We start from the raw sequence: 20,128 nt of genomic DNA on the forward strand, positions 1-20,128 counted from the left end.
TGCAGTTTTACCTGTTTATTTAAGAACTTGTGTCGTCCCATCACATATTATCTGAACTCAGCCCCAGCATTTAGAAACAGAAATTAGTTGTATTTCTTTCACAGATCTTTTTTACCTTAGCATGTAGGTGAAATATTTCAGAATTACTTCAGTGGGGGGAGAGTCAATGATAACAAGATTATCCCTAACTATTCAGAGAGCTCCTCAAACCACTAAAAAACTATAGTGGGCTGGAAAAGGACATTCTGGCATGATTTGTGATAGCTTATTTTCATGCAGGGTATGATGAAGCAGAACCCAGTGCATCTGGGTAAATAAAGGAACAAAGCCTGAAAGAGGAAGAGCTAATAAGGCGCAGTTTTTCTCAGTCTCTCTGAACTTGCACAAAATTTCTGGGTAATGAATGCCTTCACACTGGCAAGTTAAACCAGATGCATTTCTGCTACTGTTTCAATGATGTGTAAGGTAATAGAAACTCTTGCATTACGTAAAAAAAAATGCACCTGAACTTTTTCTCCTTTTGACTGAGAAAGAGGTGAACAGACCCCTGTGCCAAGATATTTCATGCAAAATTACTTTGCTATTAGTAGGGTTTGTATGTTTCTTTCTTCCCCCTTTTCTATGCAAAAATACACTTGGCACTGCTGACAAAAAAACGTGGGAAACCCTATTAAGAAGGTCACTATTTATCAAATAACAGCAACTGTTGCAAAAGGTATTTACCAAAGCCTTTGGTATAACAAGTTCTTAACTGAAAACCATAAAAAGCTGCAGAGTGAGAACAGATGAAGGCCCCTCCAAAATAAGACCATCACACTTTTACTCCCAGTCATCTAGGATCCTCCTGGTGAGTCTGCACACTTCCTATCTGTGAAGCTCAATGTCAAATAAAATGCACCAAGAAAAGCCAGCAGCCCATAAATGTGTGGGTTTATGTGTTCATAAATGGGAGTCCCCAGGCTAGTTTTACACACACCTGGGGGTATGTATGTGTGTGTGTGTGTGTGTGTGTGTATACACACACGAAGGTACATATACATGTACGTATAAATACGTGTATACATATGCATATAAGAGAGTGTGTATGCAGCTAAAGTTACAGTTATACATACTGCTGTATGTCATTATGAGTGCCAAATCTTCTTACAGAAATTTGCTGTAAGGGCTGGGAGGAGTGAGGAAATGACCACAAAATTGTTATATAGACTCGTAAAGGTGAATGTTTAATGAAACTGTCCCAGCAACCTACCAGAACAGTTATAGGAAGAAAAGTACACTGGGCTACAGTAAGAGACAAGGGAGAACCTGACATACTAAATCAGTGTCCACATCATGCCATTACACATTCAATGGGCACTAGTTTCTGTTGGTGCCACTACTGCTGTAGGCATTGCCTTAGTAGGAAGGGATTCTTTCTACAGGGAACATGGAGTCAGTTAAATGGAGCACGGTGGAAACACATGCTCTGCTTTTCACTTGCAGAGTGCTGAAATTCAGCTTTCCAGAACAAGCGGACGTAAGGCAAGTACACCAAGCTGCACGTTGAGCGTGTGACAGAGTCAGCAGAGGAAACGGAGAAGGAAAGCAGATCACAGTGCTGCATTTAAGTCAGTTTGATCTGCCAATCCACACCTGAAAATCTGTGTCACTCTTTCTCATTCTGCCAGGCACGCTTCTGAAAAAAACACATGGGTACGTCTCCACTCATCCTCCCACAGCTCCCATTGTTGATCTCCCTCTCACTTACCACTGGCAAACCCTAAATCTTACTTAGAAGATGAGATCTTTAATCTTGGACCAAGTGAAGCATCTTTTTTGATCTAAGACTTACAGTGGAAGAATTAAATTAAATCCCTGCCTGCCCTGACCTAGCTCCTAAATCTTACAAATTGCAAATGTTCCCTCTTGATTTACTTCCACGGCGTTTCTCAGAAAATAGATGATTTTATTTCTACAAACTTAATGGCCACCAACTTCACCCTTGGCATCTCTCAAGAGATTGTTTAGACTGACTTACACTGAAGGGGCAGGTTGACTGAGTAACACTGGTATAACGTCAATGAAAGACAGTAGTCGAGTGATGAACTATGAAGCAAACCCTTACCCTTGCCTGCTGTCTAAGTGAGAATAGTTTCTTGCTACTCTGCAAGACTTGTGTATTTAAGAAGCGCTGCTCTGCTGAGTTTTAACATCTTCTTGTTTTAATTTGCATAAGGATCACTGCTATCCCACAGCCTCATAGGAATTTCAAAGGCTTTGGCAGAGACTGAAATGAGTGCAAATGCCCTCATTTGCCCAAAGGCATTAAAGTCCTCACTCAGGGAATCCATACACCAGCCAAGCCAGGCCTGAAGCAAAGAACGTACCACTTGATACATGCCTACACTCACGCTGCAGCTGCTAATGCCACACGACTCTGGCCATGAGAGAGCCCTATGGAGAGAAACGGCAGCTATGTGGACATTATTCATGGTTTTCCGTCTCTGACAGCACACTGCCAAGTGAGTTTTGTAAAGCCTGAGGCTGGGAACAGCTTCTTCCTGAGAGTCTGTAAGGCAACGCTCAGGTGCTGTGAACTCAAGTAGCTAGATGTTTACAGGCATGGAAACTAACTTTTTGTCAGACTGAATTTAGATTTAACACACTTCAGATGGCTGCATCTGGTCAGTCAAATTGAGCCTTGTACCAACAAGAGAGCATACAGGCTGCAACTCCTCTTCTGAAGCAGTAGGGCTAAATGCAGATAGGTACTGCTAAGGCAGACAGATTCACAACAGAACAAAATGTCTAAACAGGTGGATAAATCGTGATAGCTTTTCAACAGGAACCAAGTTTCTACTGTTGTTTTTTTTAAAATCATTTCTATGCACCATAAGCCACAGCCAGTTTAACCTGAGCGCAACCATTTGTATCAAGACAAGAGTGCCAAAGCCTGCAAAGAAGACTGAGCGAGCAAACCAGGCACAGGAAGGCACTGGGGAAACCCTCTGACCACAGCTGCATGGGAAGCCTCACTTCCAGCCTCGCGGCACCTTCTCTGAGCCCTGGTTCGGCACTCTCTCCTGACCTGGCAAAGCAGTTCGGTACCAGCTAAGAACCAACTTAACCCCACGTGATTCAACACGGAGTTAGGCAGTGCAAAACTGAATTCTTCTAGCAGAGCCCACAGCTGCCTATGGCGCTCTGCACCCTGCACACAGAGGACGTTAGCTTGCTCAAGCCAGAGAGTTTAACAAGACAACCTTTATTTCTGACCCTCCCCCACTGTCTTCTCCTAGGAGACAACTCCTTTGGGATACACAGTGAGGAAATACCCTTCTAAAGACTGGTGATGCCTCTCCTCCCATGTGCTTTTTTTTTAACAAATAGTTATAAAGCATCACTCTTTAAAATGTAATAAGTAGCATAATAATAACAAACATAATAAAAATTATAAGGACAACTGGACGGGGAAGGAACAGAGATGCTATATCCTAGTTGCTAGAGAGGTTAAGAAAGTTATCTAGATGAAGAATGAAGAAAAAAATCGTTTAATTAGACCTTTTCTATGCTTTTGATATTGGAGATGAATCTCTATTACCAACAATCTTTGCCTGCAGAACAAATAGAAGATGCAGAAGAATATCTAGCAAAAGAAAATTGTTCACGTACACATACAAAACTTGGGTTGAACTGTGAACAATCAAGTGCCAGAGCGACTTCCACGTGTGGGTGCTGGAACAGATTGCCGTTTCAGTGGAATTCAGTCACTGCTAGTCACATTTCAGTGTTGCCTAACATGCAAGACACAAAAATGCCTCAAGGAAACCTATCCTTATCTTATCTTGGTGGCAGAAAGTGAAGTGAATACAATCAAGATTAATCCAGCTGAAAAGGAAATGAATCAGTCAAAGGCTGGGTCTCCTCATCACCCAGGAGGTGCTTGTTACACTCTGTACCTGCAGGACATACAGAAGGCATGGACACACTACAGGTGCACAGTAACTCCGACACATCACACAGTGCAACAGGTACGAAGAGCTGCCTTAACTTTGAACATTTCTCGTGTTAGAGGCAACCCCTTACTGAAATCCAGATTTGTGCCCATAACTGTCAGAAACCAGAGGGTACTCCTGCCCACAGTCCTCATTCTTTCTACTACACAACTCTGGTTAAAAAAAAAAAAAAAAAAAAAGTCTTACGTATCAAGCTTGGGGATGCTTTAGACCTGAAATTGTGGTTTGTCCTATTTTAGTAGTTTCCTCACACTAGCTTTTCCATCCAAAGCCTCCAGTGACAACCGGATAACTCCAACAATAAATGCAAAAAGTATTTTAAAGCTCCTGAAGCCTTCCCCTTTGTATTTTAATTTTGTAGGCTGGGACATAACTGCCCAAAAATAATGACATGTGACATACCAAAGAATAGCTGTCAGCTCCTGCACGGGCCCTCTACTGAACAAAAATGATGAAAAACGCAAAGTAATAAAAATAAAACAACTGCAGGGGCAGGCTATATCTAAACTGGTGAATCCAGAAGTGCAGCCCAGTTCCTGGGCGTGGCTGTAAGTCTCACCATTTCAAACGATTTTGGGTTGCAAGGCCTCCTGCCTGTGCATCAGGACCAATGCTGATTCAGGTGGGAAGGAAACCCATCTCTCCTTTCACCAGAGTGAAGCCTGTGCGACTGTGGAATGGGACCTCAGCTGCTCCACAGAAATAAACTGCGGTGCAGGTGCAACATAACCTCTTTAGGTTAGGAAACACTTGTAAAACACTTGTATAAACATTTGTAAATAAACATGGCAACACATTTGCAAATCAGTGTGTGTTGAAAGTAAAGGCAAAAGGGGTGGGTAAACCCCAGGTTTCTGCAGCTGAGCAGCTCTAGTGTGGTCGTAACTAATAGGCCAGAAATAGGCCAAATGTGTGCAATCTGTTACCTTCCTCAGACTCATCTAAGCCTGAGTGACTGTTCCGCATTCATGGCTAGGAAATGAAAGGCCCGTGGCTGACAAGAAAAGCAGCCATTAGGGGAAGGGCCACTGTGTTCCAGTATGCAACTGTTTATGCTAGAAGAGAACCTTTACAAGAGAAACATCTTCTGAAATCCCATTTGGGCCCCTTGCACAGATATGGAGTAGAACATTTGTTCGTGGTAATACAAAATATGAGACCAATTAGCTCCCTACCACCGAACATTACAAAATCTGCATTTCAGCAAAAGCACGGTTGCTTGTATGGGGCTGCTGGAAAAGTACAGGTTTCTCTAACGCTGTTTGTCTCAGCCGTCATTTTCTGCCTCAGTCATTTCATGGGAAAAGTCACCACCAACAGGAATAGCTGCTGAACTGCCATATCTTCTGCTGGATCTGCATGCATGGTGGATACACCAGCTAGAAACAAAACCAACAATTGCATCCAGAAGCCCAGGTCTCAACCAACTTGAAGTCCAGACAGGAGTCTTGCTGCACAGAATTCTTTTACATTTTAAACAAAGGGTCAGTCTGACTTCTGGCACAGTCAGAAACTTAAGAGAACAAAGTCACCTTAGCTAGAAACGAGTACGCTGCTTCAGAGCTGGCATTCCCAACACCCTGGGAGATGTGTAGCACTGACTCTCTCCAGAAAAGCTGAATGGTTAAGAAGATCCAATATCCTTCCTGCTGGCTGAATACAGATATAAATTGATAGAGATATAACCTGGTCAACTTCAGCCCTCCTCTAGCGGGGAAGAAGGGGTGTCAGTAGCAATGAGCTTAAGTGAAAGCTGAAGAAAAGCCCTAACTTTAGATATGGATCTCCAGCTAGAAAAGTCAAAAGGAAGCACAAGACCAAAAAAAGACCTGACCTCCTTGGATTTGCATAAAAGATGCTATTACCAGTTTTGCAAATTCATACGGTAATTCTTGTAATCCAAGGCTTTTTAAGAGACCTGAGCTTTACCAAAAAGCTGTGGATTAAACTCTTCTCTGGTTTGGTGTTTCTATAACAACAGTAAGTTCATAAACCAATACTGTTTTGTTTATAAAACACTAAGCCTGTTAACATTTAACCAATTAACTCCTCTGTAATTCTTGTGTAAATGACAGCAGAAATATCCATTCTTTGAAATGAAGACAAACAGGCAAAATATTTCATTTTATCATGTACTGTGAAATCAGTGTCATCAAAAGCTTCTGTTACCTCAGGAACCACTGAATCGCCTCACCTCTGTGGAACACAGCAAGCAGGGTATTTTTTAGGTTTGAGTAAGTTGTAGGCTAAGTTTGCATGGTGCTTACATCCCAAAGAAAGTATAGAGGCAGTTCAGAACATCTACTAACTGCAAGGCAAGAAACAGTGTCAGATGAAGCACTTGGCAGCCATGCTTGAGTTACAAGTACATGGCAGGCTTAAGCAGTGACAACAACAGGAACTAACAGTCTAGGAGCACATTCTTTTCTGGCAACATTAATGTTGCCCAGTTAAAATAAATAACTTCTATTTTTGGAGTCACTAGCTCAGCTAGTAACTCTACATGCCTTGACTGTCATCTACCTCGACTTCTGTAAGGCCTTTGACATGGTCACCCACAACATCCTTCCCTCTAAATTGCAGAGATACGGATTTGATGGATGGACTGTTGAGTGGATGAGGAATTGGTTGGATGGTCACATCCAGAGGGTAGTGGTCAACAGCTCAATGTCCAGATCCCTCAGGGGTCCGTATTGGGACCAGCACTGTTTAACATCTTCATCAATGACTTAGTGGGATCTAGCGCACCCTCAGCAAGTTGGCAGATGACACCAAGCTGAGCGATGCGGTTGACGCGCCTGAGGGATGGGAGGCCATCCAGAGGAACCTGGACAAGATCGAGAAGTGGGCCCACGTGAACCTCATGAGGTTCAACAAGGCCAAAGGCAAGGTCCTGCACATGGGTCGGGGCAACCCCCAGCATCGACACAGGCTGGGGGATGAAGGGAATTGAGAGCAGCCCTGCAGAGAAGGCCTTGGGGGTACTGGTGGATGAAAAGCTGGACATGTGATGACAATGTGTGCTTGCAGCCCAGAAAGCAAACCATATCCTGGGCTGCATCAAAAGAAGCGTGGCCAGTGGGTTGAGGGAGGTGATTCTGCCCCCTTACTCCGCTCTGGTGAGACCCCGCCTGGAGTCCTGCATCCAGCTCTGGAGTCCTCAGCACAAAAAAGACATGGACCTGCTGGAGTAGGTCCAGAAGAGGGCCACAAAAATGATCAGAGGGATGGAACACCTCTCCTACGAAAAAAGGCTGAGAGAGTTGGGGTTGTTCAGCCTGGAGAAGAGAAGGCTCTGGAGAGACCTTCTTGCGACCTTTCAGTACTTAAAGGGGGCTTATAAGAAAGATGGGAACAAACTTTTTAGTAGCACCTGTAGCAACAGGACAAGGGGGTAAGGTAGATTTAGACTGAACACAAGGAAGAAATTCTTTACAATGAGGGTGGTGAAACACTGGAACAGGTTGCCCAGGGAGGTGGTAGGTGCCCCATCCCTGGCAACATTCAAAGTCAGGTTGGACAGGGTTCTGAGCAACCTGGACTAGTGGAAGGTATCCCTGCTCATTGCAGGGGGGTTAGACAAGATGACCTTTAAAGGTCCCTTCCAACCCAAACTATTCCATGATTCTGTGACAGTCTGCCTTGACTTGGGAGGCTTATCTCCAGCAGTATCTTTAAAATTTCTGCTCTCAAACTTGAGGAAAACTTCTAGGTATTTTCTAACGGGTTAATTTACATAACAGTGTTGCTATGTTTTATATTGGCTTGGGCAATAGGATCTGAGACAGCTTACCCACTGTTTTTGCCAGTAAACCTCCATTAAGCCAGTAACCAACCAAACTCTTTACATGCCTTTTCTTGTTGCTAAACAAAGGGAAAGGAAACTGCAATCTGGTGAAAAAGCTGGAATCCGGGGTAGGTCGTTCATTGGCCCTGCTCCCATTTACTACAGTGACAAAAGAGGAGATAAATTAAGTATAGCTTCTTATGGTCTTGACTTTCCCCAGCTTACTATCACTATCACTTATTTAATGCTGGCTGTAATTTAGCACCAGAAATCTCATGCATGGGAATCACAGAAGGATAAATGCTTCCTTCTGTTTGCAAGCTGCATTTTCAGATTCTAGAAAGTATTTGTTCCTACTTCACTTTATATTCCAAATCTTCTTGAGGAAAATCATGGTTAGCTGTAATCTCACCTTGGATTTAGCAAGGGCTCATGGAACTTTTGTTGACATTTTGATTAAAAAACCTCTGGCTCAACATTTTCCAGCAAGCTGGGGTGTAAGCTACATGAAAGGTCTGATTTTAAAAGGGTATTCAAGTCACCCTTCCAAGACGACATAGCTGCCAAGGACAGCATGGCAAAACAGCTACCCCAAAATGAATGCATGATTTTTGCCAGGGTTGGTACGATTTACAGCATGAGATTCCTGGCCAAGCTTGCCAGTCCTTGGAGCTGTGGAGGCTCAGCCAGCCTCTCATCCCCCAGAGACCACGCAGGTGCCGGTTCATAGCTAATCTCTTTCTTATTCCTACACTGTTTTCATCTATACAGTACAAAACACTGTGTAGTATTTAATTAGAATGTTACTAATACAGTAGCATTTGGATGCTAAGGCTCTTTCTTAATTGACTTGGCGTCTAGTGACCTTTAACTGGTTTTGTAAGTCCTGAATTGCATCTCATTACCGAAAGACAGAAGGACATGGAGGGGAAACCATTAGAGAAACTGAAGAAGGGCTTGAGGAAGACATTAACAACATGCACATGAATTTGACAGTTCTTAAAACACCCACTGGAAAAACAGCTGAGACATTTTGTTTATTGCTGACTATTTATACTGTTGCTATTGCAGCTGGACTCAAGAACTCCTGAAAACTACTGAGGGTTTTCAGAAGTCACGGTAAGCATTTTCTTCTTTAAAGACAATCCCACTTGATTTCTTCTGAAGAATGAATTAAGTGGAGTGGGCTCGCTGAGTGTTATGCAATTTCGCCTTCTGATTATGTGCCTGAAAAAAGGTAGGGCTTTAAAAATAGGTAGTCTAAGGCCGAGGCTGGCCTTTCTTCCCTACGGGGAACGTGTCTGAGTCTCAAAAAGCACACTAAAAGAAAGCTAATAATATGGTTTCACCCAAAGCATGTGCATCTCTGATGCCTTTTGTTTGCCATACAGAGAGATACTACCACAGTTCCCTCTCCATCTGTACATTTGCCATGGCAGGGAGGAGCTTTCATTTAGCAATTAGAGCAGGGATGTTTGTGTTTCACTCTCAGCTCTGTTACTGACTCATTAATAAGTTGTTTCCACATCATACACGTATCTGTGTTGCAAAAGGTATCTTCACCTTCTATAAAATGTCAAAAAAAACATAACTGGACTGAGCTACATTAGAATTCTGCACATCTCACATTAAAATTCATCTTATCATTGACTTCAGAGAAATGTTGAAGTATACAGAAGTAGGTTTTATCATGGTCTTTAGAAGATTAGGAAACAGAAATGCCTAGCTTTTACCACCAGGACTGGAAAAAAATGCAACAGACAGCATCTATCCGCTACTGAAAGTTGGATGGTGAATTTAACCACGGCATAAAGTAAGTAAGGTTTAAATTTTTGTCTGGCAAGTTTCAGAAACTGCAGGATGGCTTACTCAAGAGTAGTAATTTTATCTGTTGTAGGTAGAGGAGCTTCAATTTTCTTGCCAGAGGAACCTACATACTTCTAGTGTACGTTACTACAGTTCAAGAATCCTGTTGCCTGAAGTGTATTTATTTTGCAAATCAAAACCTCAGGGAAGGATAAAAATAGCCAGCCTTCATGAGTGGAGCTAGAACAACACAGTCATTAAAGTAATGCACTATTATACATAGTGACACTTCTGATGACATTTGTTCTAAAATCCCCAAAGAATTTACCCGCTTCCACCAAAAGAAAAGAATAAGATTTCTATATATCCTCCTCTGAGCTGCTTTTATCTTCCACAGGAGAATTCCACATTGGCTGTTAATTTTTGCCTGCAACATAAACATTTCATAGTTTTTAATAAATTACTGCTTTAATTTATGCATTGTTTCTAGAATACTCCTCTATACTTCTCTCTCATTTCTTTTACAGTCAAAACAAGGCGGGGGGGGGCATTTATACTCTGTAGGCGCGAGCGCTTCTATACTAATATTTACTCATAAACATAATATGGTTTATACAAGAGGGATAGTCTTCCGTATTCCAGGTCAATTATAGAAGAATGTCAGAAAATGGCATACCAGTCTTTTCTGTGTATAAGATTACACACAAGAGTCACACCAATGCCATGTGAAAAGCTTGTCTAAAGAGCCTTCCTGTCAACCAAAAATAGCTTCGCACTTATCATCCTTGTACACAGCCAATTCTCGGAGCCGAGGAAAAAAATCCCCAATACACGATTAGAGAACCGTCTTTCATTTTGCATGAGGTTTAGAAATGTATTTGGGGAACAAAACTTGAATGAAAATCTTGCACAGCTCTTGACATAAGTAGGGCAGCTTTAATAAAATGATACAGTGAACATGAGGCCCTGTGCCAAAATCTTGATGTGAAAAGGCTAAAAATGTCAACTTCTTCCTCTTCATCAGAGAGTTATAATTTCACAGCTACACTTCCAGTTTTTAAACCAGGGAGTCACTCTCTCCCAACTTTTTCTGAATTTGATTAATAGACTAACAAAAGTCTAAAAGGTAGGACTGGAGATACTCAGCTCATGGGCAGCACAGTATTTAAAAATAGCTGTAGGTCGGGGAATTTTGTGGAGGTAAGAGAGGGAAAGAATAAGGTCTGATCCTGCATCCAGAAAACAAGTAGGAATATTGTCATTTGCTTAGTTAAAATACAAAATCAAATCATTACATGACACTTCTAAAGAGTGCCAGTGTATTCACAACAAAACATGTTGACCTTAACAACAACAGCAGAAGCGTAAAGGTAATTATAATTGTACTTTGCTTCAAGATTAGCTTGTGTGGCAACTTCACTAGAGCCACATTCTTCACAAATTCACATGCACCCAGTATGCAGATGAGGTTCATCAGACAGCAGAAAATGATCTGTCCCTGTGTTCAGTGAATCGCAGTTCAAAGAACTCGTGGTATGAAGCTTGCAGGCTCAAGCCCCACTCAGAAGCAGTTTTGGAAAAGGTATGCTCACTGTTATAAAGCTAGGCAGTTGCATGTGAGTTTTGAGACTCAGGCTCAAGGAAAAGTTGCTTCCTAGAAAAATCATGAAGTTCTTTCCATTTGCAAGAGCAACCACAAAAGCTAAGTGTTGGCATCTCGGTTTGTTGTATGGGTCACGTTCAGGTTTGTCTCCACATTAGGAAAGCACTGAAGACTTGTCTTCCCCACCTCCAGAGCCTGAAACACTTAGCAAATACTCTGAGCTCATCACACCTTGAACAGAAATCCTCCTGGAATAAAAATGCATCCTCTCTCCTCATAAATCAGTAGAACAGAGATCACAAGAGCTAACACTGCATCAGCATTTTAGGAAGAGACCAGAACTGGTCTAGTAGCAATGATCATGCATTTTGTTTATCAGTGTTGACAGCCTGTTCCAAGAAGGAGGCTAGTGGAGCCGGTTGACTTGTTTCTTTCTGTTGTCGTCCTGCTCACTCCATGTTCCCAAAGCTATTTATACCAACACCCAAGAGAGCTGAAATACTGGAACTAAGTTACTATGTTCCTTCAGTCCCAATCTCTTCATTGAACTTAAAAAAGAAAAGCAATTATTTTCTGCAAATGCTGATAAACATCTGTGTCATAAAACCTAATGCCATCGTGGGTACAACTGCAATTCATGACAACAGTTCTCCACCCTCTTCATCCTCATTAAGACAACTGGAAGGCCAGAACAGCTGGACTCTACGTGGCTCTCATTCGCAGCTAGGAAGCTTGGGTGGCACTATCCCGTTTCGAAAGCTACTGAAAATAGGAACATTTCAGAACAGATCAAAGGATCGGCACAAACTCCTGAATGTGTTCCTCTGAAGATGGATTCACAGACTGCTTCAAGCCATATGACCCCACACAGGATTATACGAAACCACCTTGTTTCCAGTCCGTATGGTGTTACGCTTAATAAGATGATGAGAAGCAGACTGTAAAACCATTATCTACTTCTGGTATAATCTAATTAAGGGTGAAGGTTTGTGTGCAGCATCTGCAAACCTAGCTGTATACTCATAATGTACTTTAGTCAGTGACTGAATTAGTCAAATCATCTCTGCCTTTGGGAAATTTCATTCTTACATACTCAGAAACTCTGTAGATAAAAGAAGGTAAAACTCTTCTTCTTGTTTAATAACTGAAATTAGCAGAAGGACTAGTTAACAGCACTTAGCTGTGTACCTTGACGCTCCTTACCGTTCTAACAACTCCAGATTACACTTAAAGATTCTTTTTAACTCATTAAGAATAAAACTGAAAACAAAAATCCTAGAGTAAATTCATTTCTTGTTTGGTGCCTTTGAATATTTCTTTTATTGTGCACAAGCCACATGGATTTTTTTGCTATGGTTCTTAAGCCGAGACTAGGAATTCTTGAACAATCGGTTCATATAGCTACCACTGATACTATTGTAATTTAACAACCTTAGGGCACTGTAACATTATAACGTTTTCAGTACCCACTTATTTAGCTTAACTTCATACAGAATATATATGTAACATTTTGGATCATTTATTTCTGTAGGGGTGCATATAAGTTGTCCTTTATTCATGAAAATGCAAGACCAGTCCAAGACCATTCCTGCATCCAGAAACACACTCCTTTCCCCATTGTGGAAGTATTGTATCCTGTGAAGACAAAAGACTTCAACCACTAAGTAGCAGTTTGCGGTACCTGTCACAATTTCAATCGTGGCTTCACCAGTCCTCTTCCTACCTACTCCAAACAACTAGAGGAGAAGCCAGATCTAGCCCAGTGTGATGGATGTTACGTTTGGACTATCGTATCTCACAATCTGAGTTGTACGTTACAGAAGCCACCTTAGTAGGAAGCACCCAATCCAACAGAGGACAAGCCTCGCAAGAAACTGGGCAAGTGCAGTGGTAACCCAAGCTGAGCTCGCTTTGGAGCCCAACACCTCAACTCAACACGCTGCCTCTCCTGTCCTGAGTGACCACCGTAACAGATGGAGACCAAGCCATGGAATAAATGAAGTCAATGGACATTTATGGACATTTGATGAGGACGGTCCATAAAGTAAGGGGAGGATATAGGTGTGTATAACAAAGGATGAAAAAAGGCTGCTGGCTGATGAGGATCTGTTGGGTAGTGGAGGACCTGAGCATGACACAAATGATACGGAATAGGAGGTAGAGATTGTACTGCATCTGGCTGGCACGGAGCTGGTTTCCTTCACAGTAGTCCGTAAGGTGCTGTGTTTTGGATTTGTCACTAAACCAGCCTTGACAGCACGCTAGTGTTTTGACTGTTGCCGAGCAGTGCTTGCACAGTGTCAAGGCTTTCTCTGCTCCTCACGCTGCCACCTTGTCCTCTTGTGGACAAGAAGCTGGCAGTGGATACAGCTGGGACAGCTGACATGAATTTACCACAGAGGTATTCCATACCATATAATGTCAAGATCTGCAATAAAAGCTCAAGGAAAGGAGGAGGAAGCAGCAACACTCATGGTTATGGTCTTTGTCCTCCACTTGCCAATCAGCTGTCGCATGTGCTGACACCCTGCTTTCCAGCAAGTGGCTAAACATCTGCCTGCCGATGGGAAGTAGCGAAAAAAACCCCACTTTGCCTTCCTGGTGCACGCAGCTTTTGCTTCGCCTATTAAACTGCCTTTACCACAATGCATGAGTCTTTTTACCTTCCTTCTATTTTCTCCCTGTCCCGTGGGAGAGGGCTGAGTGAGCGAGTGGCTGTGTGGGTGCCTAACTGCTGGACAGGCTCAACCCAGAGCATCCAGAAAATGCAGAATCCCAACCATGCATTGCCATGGCACCAGCCAGATCCTAAGGGAATGAAATCCAGGTGAACCACCTCAGTAAGGCTTATTCTGTGCTCTAATGAATTTTGCTGGGCCACCCAGTAAGGCTTTCAGATGTAAGGCATCTCCAGGGGTCAGCGGGAATTCCTACCTCTGGATTTTTCAGGTCATGTTTTCTCTCCTACCTCTCTGGCTGCCGAGATACTATCCTCAGAATCTGGCCTTTTCTAAAGACCCCTGGACCTATTGTTTTCTGTGCTTGAACCCATCTCTGTCAACAGGACAGGTGAGCACTGAAAGAGCAGTGTTTTGGAGGAAAAACAAGTAAGTCTGGGGAAGAAATGTAGCCTGTGATGGGTTTATACAACTATTCCAGTGCTTTAATTAGCTTTCTTACTAAAAAAAAAAAACCAACCAAAAAACCAAACAACAAAAAACCCAGAAGTAAGCAGATACAACTAACTCCTGTTCAAAGCCACCTGCAATGTCAAAAGTGCTCTTGGAAGACCTGCAGGAGGGACGGGGTGCGCACGGAACCAGAACTGGACAGTTTTGCCCTCACTTGGAGAAAAGAATGTCATCTGTCTAGAGGAAATTCTCTCTTGGGGCTCCTTTGCTATCGTTAGTCTTGGGGCTTAGCTTTCAGGGTTTACAACTGCACAGCACAGAACAAAATAAAAGCCTTATAATGCACAGTGTGGCATACCTTGCTTAAACCATGAATTTTTGTGAGATTATTAGCACACCGTGGATGGTGTGATAACGTGAAAGGCCAAAGGTCAAAAGCAGAGTCACTTTAATCACCCAGAAGGTATCCTGATTCCCCGGAGGTGCATTTCCTGGTCTGTCTCATACTGCTGTGAAGCAGAATGGGCTCAGGCAAATACAGTTCAAGCTGAGCATTTACTAGGCATTAAGAGTGCTGCACCCTGCCTCCCCAGCTGCCAGGGAGCCAGCATTACTTATGACCACACTCCTAAGCTAAATCACAGCTTAATTAGTTATATGAGCACTATAATAGACGTCTTTGAAGAATTAATTCAGTATTTAGCTGGAGCATCTGATACAATATGCCCACAAAAATCCATAACGCCTTCCAACGTCAGTATTACACCTCACTATATGCTATGACCATTTCGACCCCCACTACAGCGTCAGCTCCAGGACACCATTCTGTCCTTAATTACAGAACAGGAATCTCCACTTTCTTACAAGAATTGAGAGCGGCACACAGTCAGATTCACTCCTGTAGACAGCAGTGGAGCTTGGTCACTAGCTTGGCAGAACGCATCAGAACTTTAAATGTGCGAGTCCAAACTTTGTGATTATCTTAAGATTTCATACTTTGCTGTCTCTATGTATTTACCCAAACCAAATACCTAATTCTTCTGATAGCTATTTATGGTACCGTTATAAACAGAAACTTACATCTTAGACACGTTTGGACCACATCTGTAAAACAAGGCAGTGCAAGAACTTTCAATTTCTTGCATTTGAGAAGGCTGGTTTACATGTGGTCTAAATACACATTTTGAAGGTTTGTAAAAATGTGTTTAGTCCTATTCAAGAAGGCCAAGGTGACAGAACATTTTCCATCATAGAGAGAACGTAACACTCCCTGATGGAGTCTATTAGCCAAAGGCAAGAGACTTGAACCTTCAAACCTTGTGCTTTGCCCAAAGGATGCATCTAATCAAAGCAGGTTTTGCACAAGCACACTTAACTGGTAGATGTAGTCCAAAACACATCTCACGACAGCAGGATGCACGTGTAGCTCCTCAAGAATACACAGACTCCTCTGGCCCAAAACTATCCAGAGCACCTCTCACTTCTTCTGAGATGAGCAACGTGCAAGAACAGTGTAACATAATTGCTAACTAATTTACTGTAGAAATCTTAGATAAAAACCACCTCATTGCCTACTTGTTAAATTTGGCAGTCCAATGTGTCAAAACAGAAGCCAGCTGTGCCTCCTCCTTGCAAGCTGAAAATTACCGATATACTCTCCGCAGCCCTTGTGGCTGCAAACAAATAATATGTTCATATGGTACGCTTCTCTGGGTGAAAGTTGCCAGGTACTGCTTACAGCTTAACATGCTGTTTTTTCTTGTCACTGTTCAGTGACTGCACTTCACTCACAACTTGACTCTCATGCTACTCATCTAAATACCACACAGGGTAGATTCCTAATGCAGTTCGGAGCAGGAAAGAAAAAAATGAGGTTGATAGGCAAAGAAACCTCATGAGTGATTCAGCACCGGATGAAAAGTGACTCGTGTCCCTGTTTTCTGAAGAACACTCCTTCTGTACACGGCACAGTGAATCTATACCACTGACAACTCATTTTTAAGAGAAAGGACTATTCTCTGTCTGGTGGCATGTTGAGGCAGGAGCTTTGTTTTGCCAAGCCAGCAGGAACTGGAGGAATCCTTCCATTTTGAACGAAGCAACAGAACAGGTCCCAGGGAATGTTATTTAACTGCCTGCGGAGGTCAGGTAAAGTTTTGCCCAAGCAGAGCTTATGTTGGCTACCACTGTGCCGAGCAGTTTGTATGTAACTGATGGGCTAGTGTCAAATGTTGTGTTGCTCAGACACACAACCTCTCCAAAAAATTCATTTATGCTGGCAGGACAGTAAATAGCTTTTTCTTTTTCTCACTTACTTAATTGGATTCTAGTTACTCTAAGATACAAAAATATTTTCAGAACCTGTCCGTTAAGATTTGCCAGGAGAGGATGAACCTGCCATTTAAACCTCCAGTGCAATACATCTGTGTGCAGAAACCAAAACAGACCTCATGGCTCTATGCAGAAACAGCAGGAAGCAAGAGAGATGACATTCAGGAAATACGCCGTCCACCCGCTTTAGATACTGCAAATCCAGAAAAGTGCCAAATTTTACAGAACTGGCCTCTTGAATGCATTGGTTTGCATGCTGTGGTATGGGCAGTTCAAGAACACAAGAATGACATATACTGCTTTGAACTTCACTATTTTATACTAGTTCCAAATTTTCTCCCCCTCCCAGACTAAAGTGGGATAACTTCCTCCAGTTTTGGAGATGATTAGTAGGAGATGCCATTAATTGCACTTCACCTGCAAGAGCTCGTGAAAGGATGATTGCTCCTCGTGGGTAAATCTGCATCCCAGAAGCTAGCACTTGAGTGGACAGCGGTGGGATAAAACATGGTGGGATATCTGCACAGCACCGAACATCCACCAGTTTTTCATTCCGTTCACTTTCGTACGCTGCTACGATTTCCAAGATGGAGGTATTCCTCCTCTCTCTGTCTGTGCCATTGTCAGTGCCTTCCACTGCGGTGGCTCCTTCTGGTGGCTCCTAAGAAGAAGATCAGAACAAAAAATGAAACTGCCTTCTGCACCTCGACGTGGATGGGGAACACACACCCGCTTGTGGGCCACGTCGGCAGCATTGCGCTACAGCCATTTCAAATCTCAACACAGCAACCATCTCCTTTCCTCCCTAGCAGCCTGGGTGCCTGCACAAACCATCCTGGTAAAGCGGCATTCTGCTAGTAACCTCTTTTCTCTGGCACACGCTCCTGACATAATGAAATACCTGTCCTGAGGCAGGATCACTGAGGAAGACACCAGGAGATGCTTTGCATCCAATCACAGAAGAAGAGGTTTGCAAACTTGCCGTTTTCAAGCTGTCTGCTGAAAATCGGCAGGGGTCACCCAGACGAGGGTATTTCAGAGATTGTCACTGAAGCCCAGGAAACAACGCTAGCCTTCTGAAATGCCAGAACTGTGCATGAATACTTCCTCCTCTAAAAGAATTACTTATTCTGGGAACCACATGGTAAGGCTTGAAAGAGTTTTGACAGTTTATTCAGCAGTTCTACTAACAAAACAAAATAATGTTTCTCAAAAAGACAACACTCATTTCTCTTAGAATCTGTTTTTCTTCACCGACTCTCTCAGGTCAAACAAACCCACTTTATTCCCACTCACTAGCTACCAGATACCTGAAATTCCATCAGAACAGTTACACATCCAAATATTATGGCACAATGTTCACTATTTAGAAAAGTAAAAATAATTTAAAAAAAAAAAAGTTAAATTTCTGACAGGGTCTTAGAAATCTAATAACCAGTAAAACCACATTACAGAGAGGTGTGAGCTAGAGGCAACACACAGCATGTTGCTCAGGGAATGAATAAAAACCCAAACACACAAGTGCGTTTAGAGCTGTGAAATGTAAAAATGATACAGTATGTGTATTTCACACTCAAGCTGTGGCATTCATGTGCTAATGGCAATTACCAGACCTTGATGACAACATCAGTCCTTCCTAAGAAAAAGAAAGCAAGTTTGTAATTGTTTGAAGAGGATTTGTTTGACTCTTGACAAATGACTTCCAACAGAAAATGCCATTTTGGGAGAAGAAAGCCCTGACTTCAGAAAACAATACAAATGCTTTCATTTCAATTAGAACTTCTTTTTCACAGCTTCTGAAAACTCGGTTTCAAAAATGTATGAAGGACAAAGAAGGCAAGGACTGGATTGCTCAAAGACAGACAGAACTGGTTTTTTTTTAAATCAGTTAGTTCAGGGACCAAACAGAAAGAAGGTGGGGCTTCTGGGTGTGGATTTCAAGAAACTTGGTACTTCTTGGCTGTGGTCACGCACTAACGTCTTTGGTGTCACTGCTGATCTGGGCAGTCTCTCTCTCACAGACATTTTTTCCTTTGATGCTGCTGGACTTAGGTGGATTCATGCCAGTACAGCCAGCTCTGTAGTACCGTCGGAATGAGAAGATGAACTGTCGTTTCTCAAAAATGGTAAACCCTGTCCTGCTCAGCCAGAAGAAGTGAAACGCTACATTTCGTCTAAGAGCCCCAAGGCGTGAGCTCTACCAAGGACCTTGTGTAGGTCCTGAAAAGCAACCAGCCAAGCCTTTGAAGACAGGAGCCCGTTTCCTCCTGGATCAAACACGATTCATTTTAAAGTGATGAAACTACACGACCCACACAAAGCTAATGAAAGAACTAAATTGACCTCTCTCTTTAGCAGTACTGCTACAAGCACAAAAGACCAAACAGCTTCCCACTAACCAGTGCCGTTTCCATCCTAAGGCAACCACTGTGCTGATGTTGTGGAGATAGCTTGCGAGGCACCCACAGCCAGCAAAATCGTGAACTGCAGCGTTGGCTTCCCCAGCTATTGTAGCAATAACTTCTTACACTATTTTTTAAAAAGGCATCCCCGTTGGCCAGTGGAAACTGAAGAAAAGCAATTCCCCCTTGTCCATGCAGTGGCTCCTTGCTGCAGAGAAAACCACAGGCTGCTCTGTGTCACAGCTGAGATGAACAGTCACTCCAATTTTAAAGTAGTTCAGTTATCAGTTGCCACGATGATACCAAAGCTAAGGGCAACATTAAGGGACAGCAATCACAGAGAAGAGTTGCTAGTGAGACTGGGGTATCTCCAATGAGTAAACCAGGATTACAAACCATTTTTAACTGAAGCGAGAGATTGTTCACAGCCTCTCTCTCTCCTAGCCCATCAAATGTTCCTTTTTTTCTCCAGGCAGTTGATATTCCATTTTTTCTCCAAGCTGTACAAAGGTCAGTGTCCTACACAGCAGCTGGCAAAGGCTACTCCACTGTCTTTTCTCATGCGTAGTGTGACATTTTGGCCATGCTTTAGCTAACAGAATTTGGCAGACTGTAGAAAAAAAAATGCACCTGAAAATGACAGCTTTGAGTTTTTTACCAGTGGTTTCACAAGATCAGAATCTTCAGACCAAATTCTCAGAAAATTGGGGTTTTCCCCCCTTTAGATATAAGCAAAGATACAAATCCACAGTCAGTGAAGCAAAGGTATTCAGTGCAAACATAGATGAATCAAAAATGCAGAAGACCTATTAATCAGGACAGTCATTTGGGTGACTCTGAACTTTCCCCAACTACCTCTAGGGGAGGTATGGAGAAGGCAGAGCCAGACTCATGCCAGCTGGAGTAAAGCAGATCTCTGGTCACCACAAAGGTGGTCAAACACCTGAACGGGGGGGCCCAGAGAGGCTGTGCAGTTTTCAGCCTTGCAGGTATTTGAACTCGGCTGCCCACGGCCCCAGGCAACCTGAATCAGATGGCCCTGCTCTGAGAGGGGGATTAGTCCAGAGGCCTCC

The 20,128-nt window shown here is 42.8% G+C and overlaps 1 protein-coding gene across 1 annotated transcript in view; it reads right to left on the minus strand.

The window, feature by feature from the left end:
• LOC138683932 (uncharacterized) overlaps positions 1–20,128 on the minus strand; it is a 106,518-nt gene that overhangs the window by 80,550 nt on the left and 5,840 nt on the right. The window contains exon 3 of the mRNA XM_069777307.1: positions 17,071–17,314. Coding sequence (XP_069633408.1) covers positions 17,071–17,314 — 244 coding nt within the window. The remainder of the gene's footprint in view (positions 1–17,070; positions 17,315–20,128) is intronic.

Source organism: Haliaeetus albicilla, chromosome Z (genome assembly GCF_947461875.1).
Source record: "Haliaeetus albicilla chromosome Z, bHalAlb1.1, whole genome shotgun sequence".
NCBI classification, from domain to species: domain Eukaryota; kingdom Metazoa; phylum Chordata; class Aves; order Accipitriformes; family Accipitridae; genus Haliaeetus; species Haliaeetus albicilla.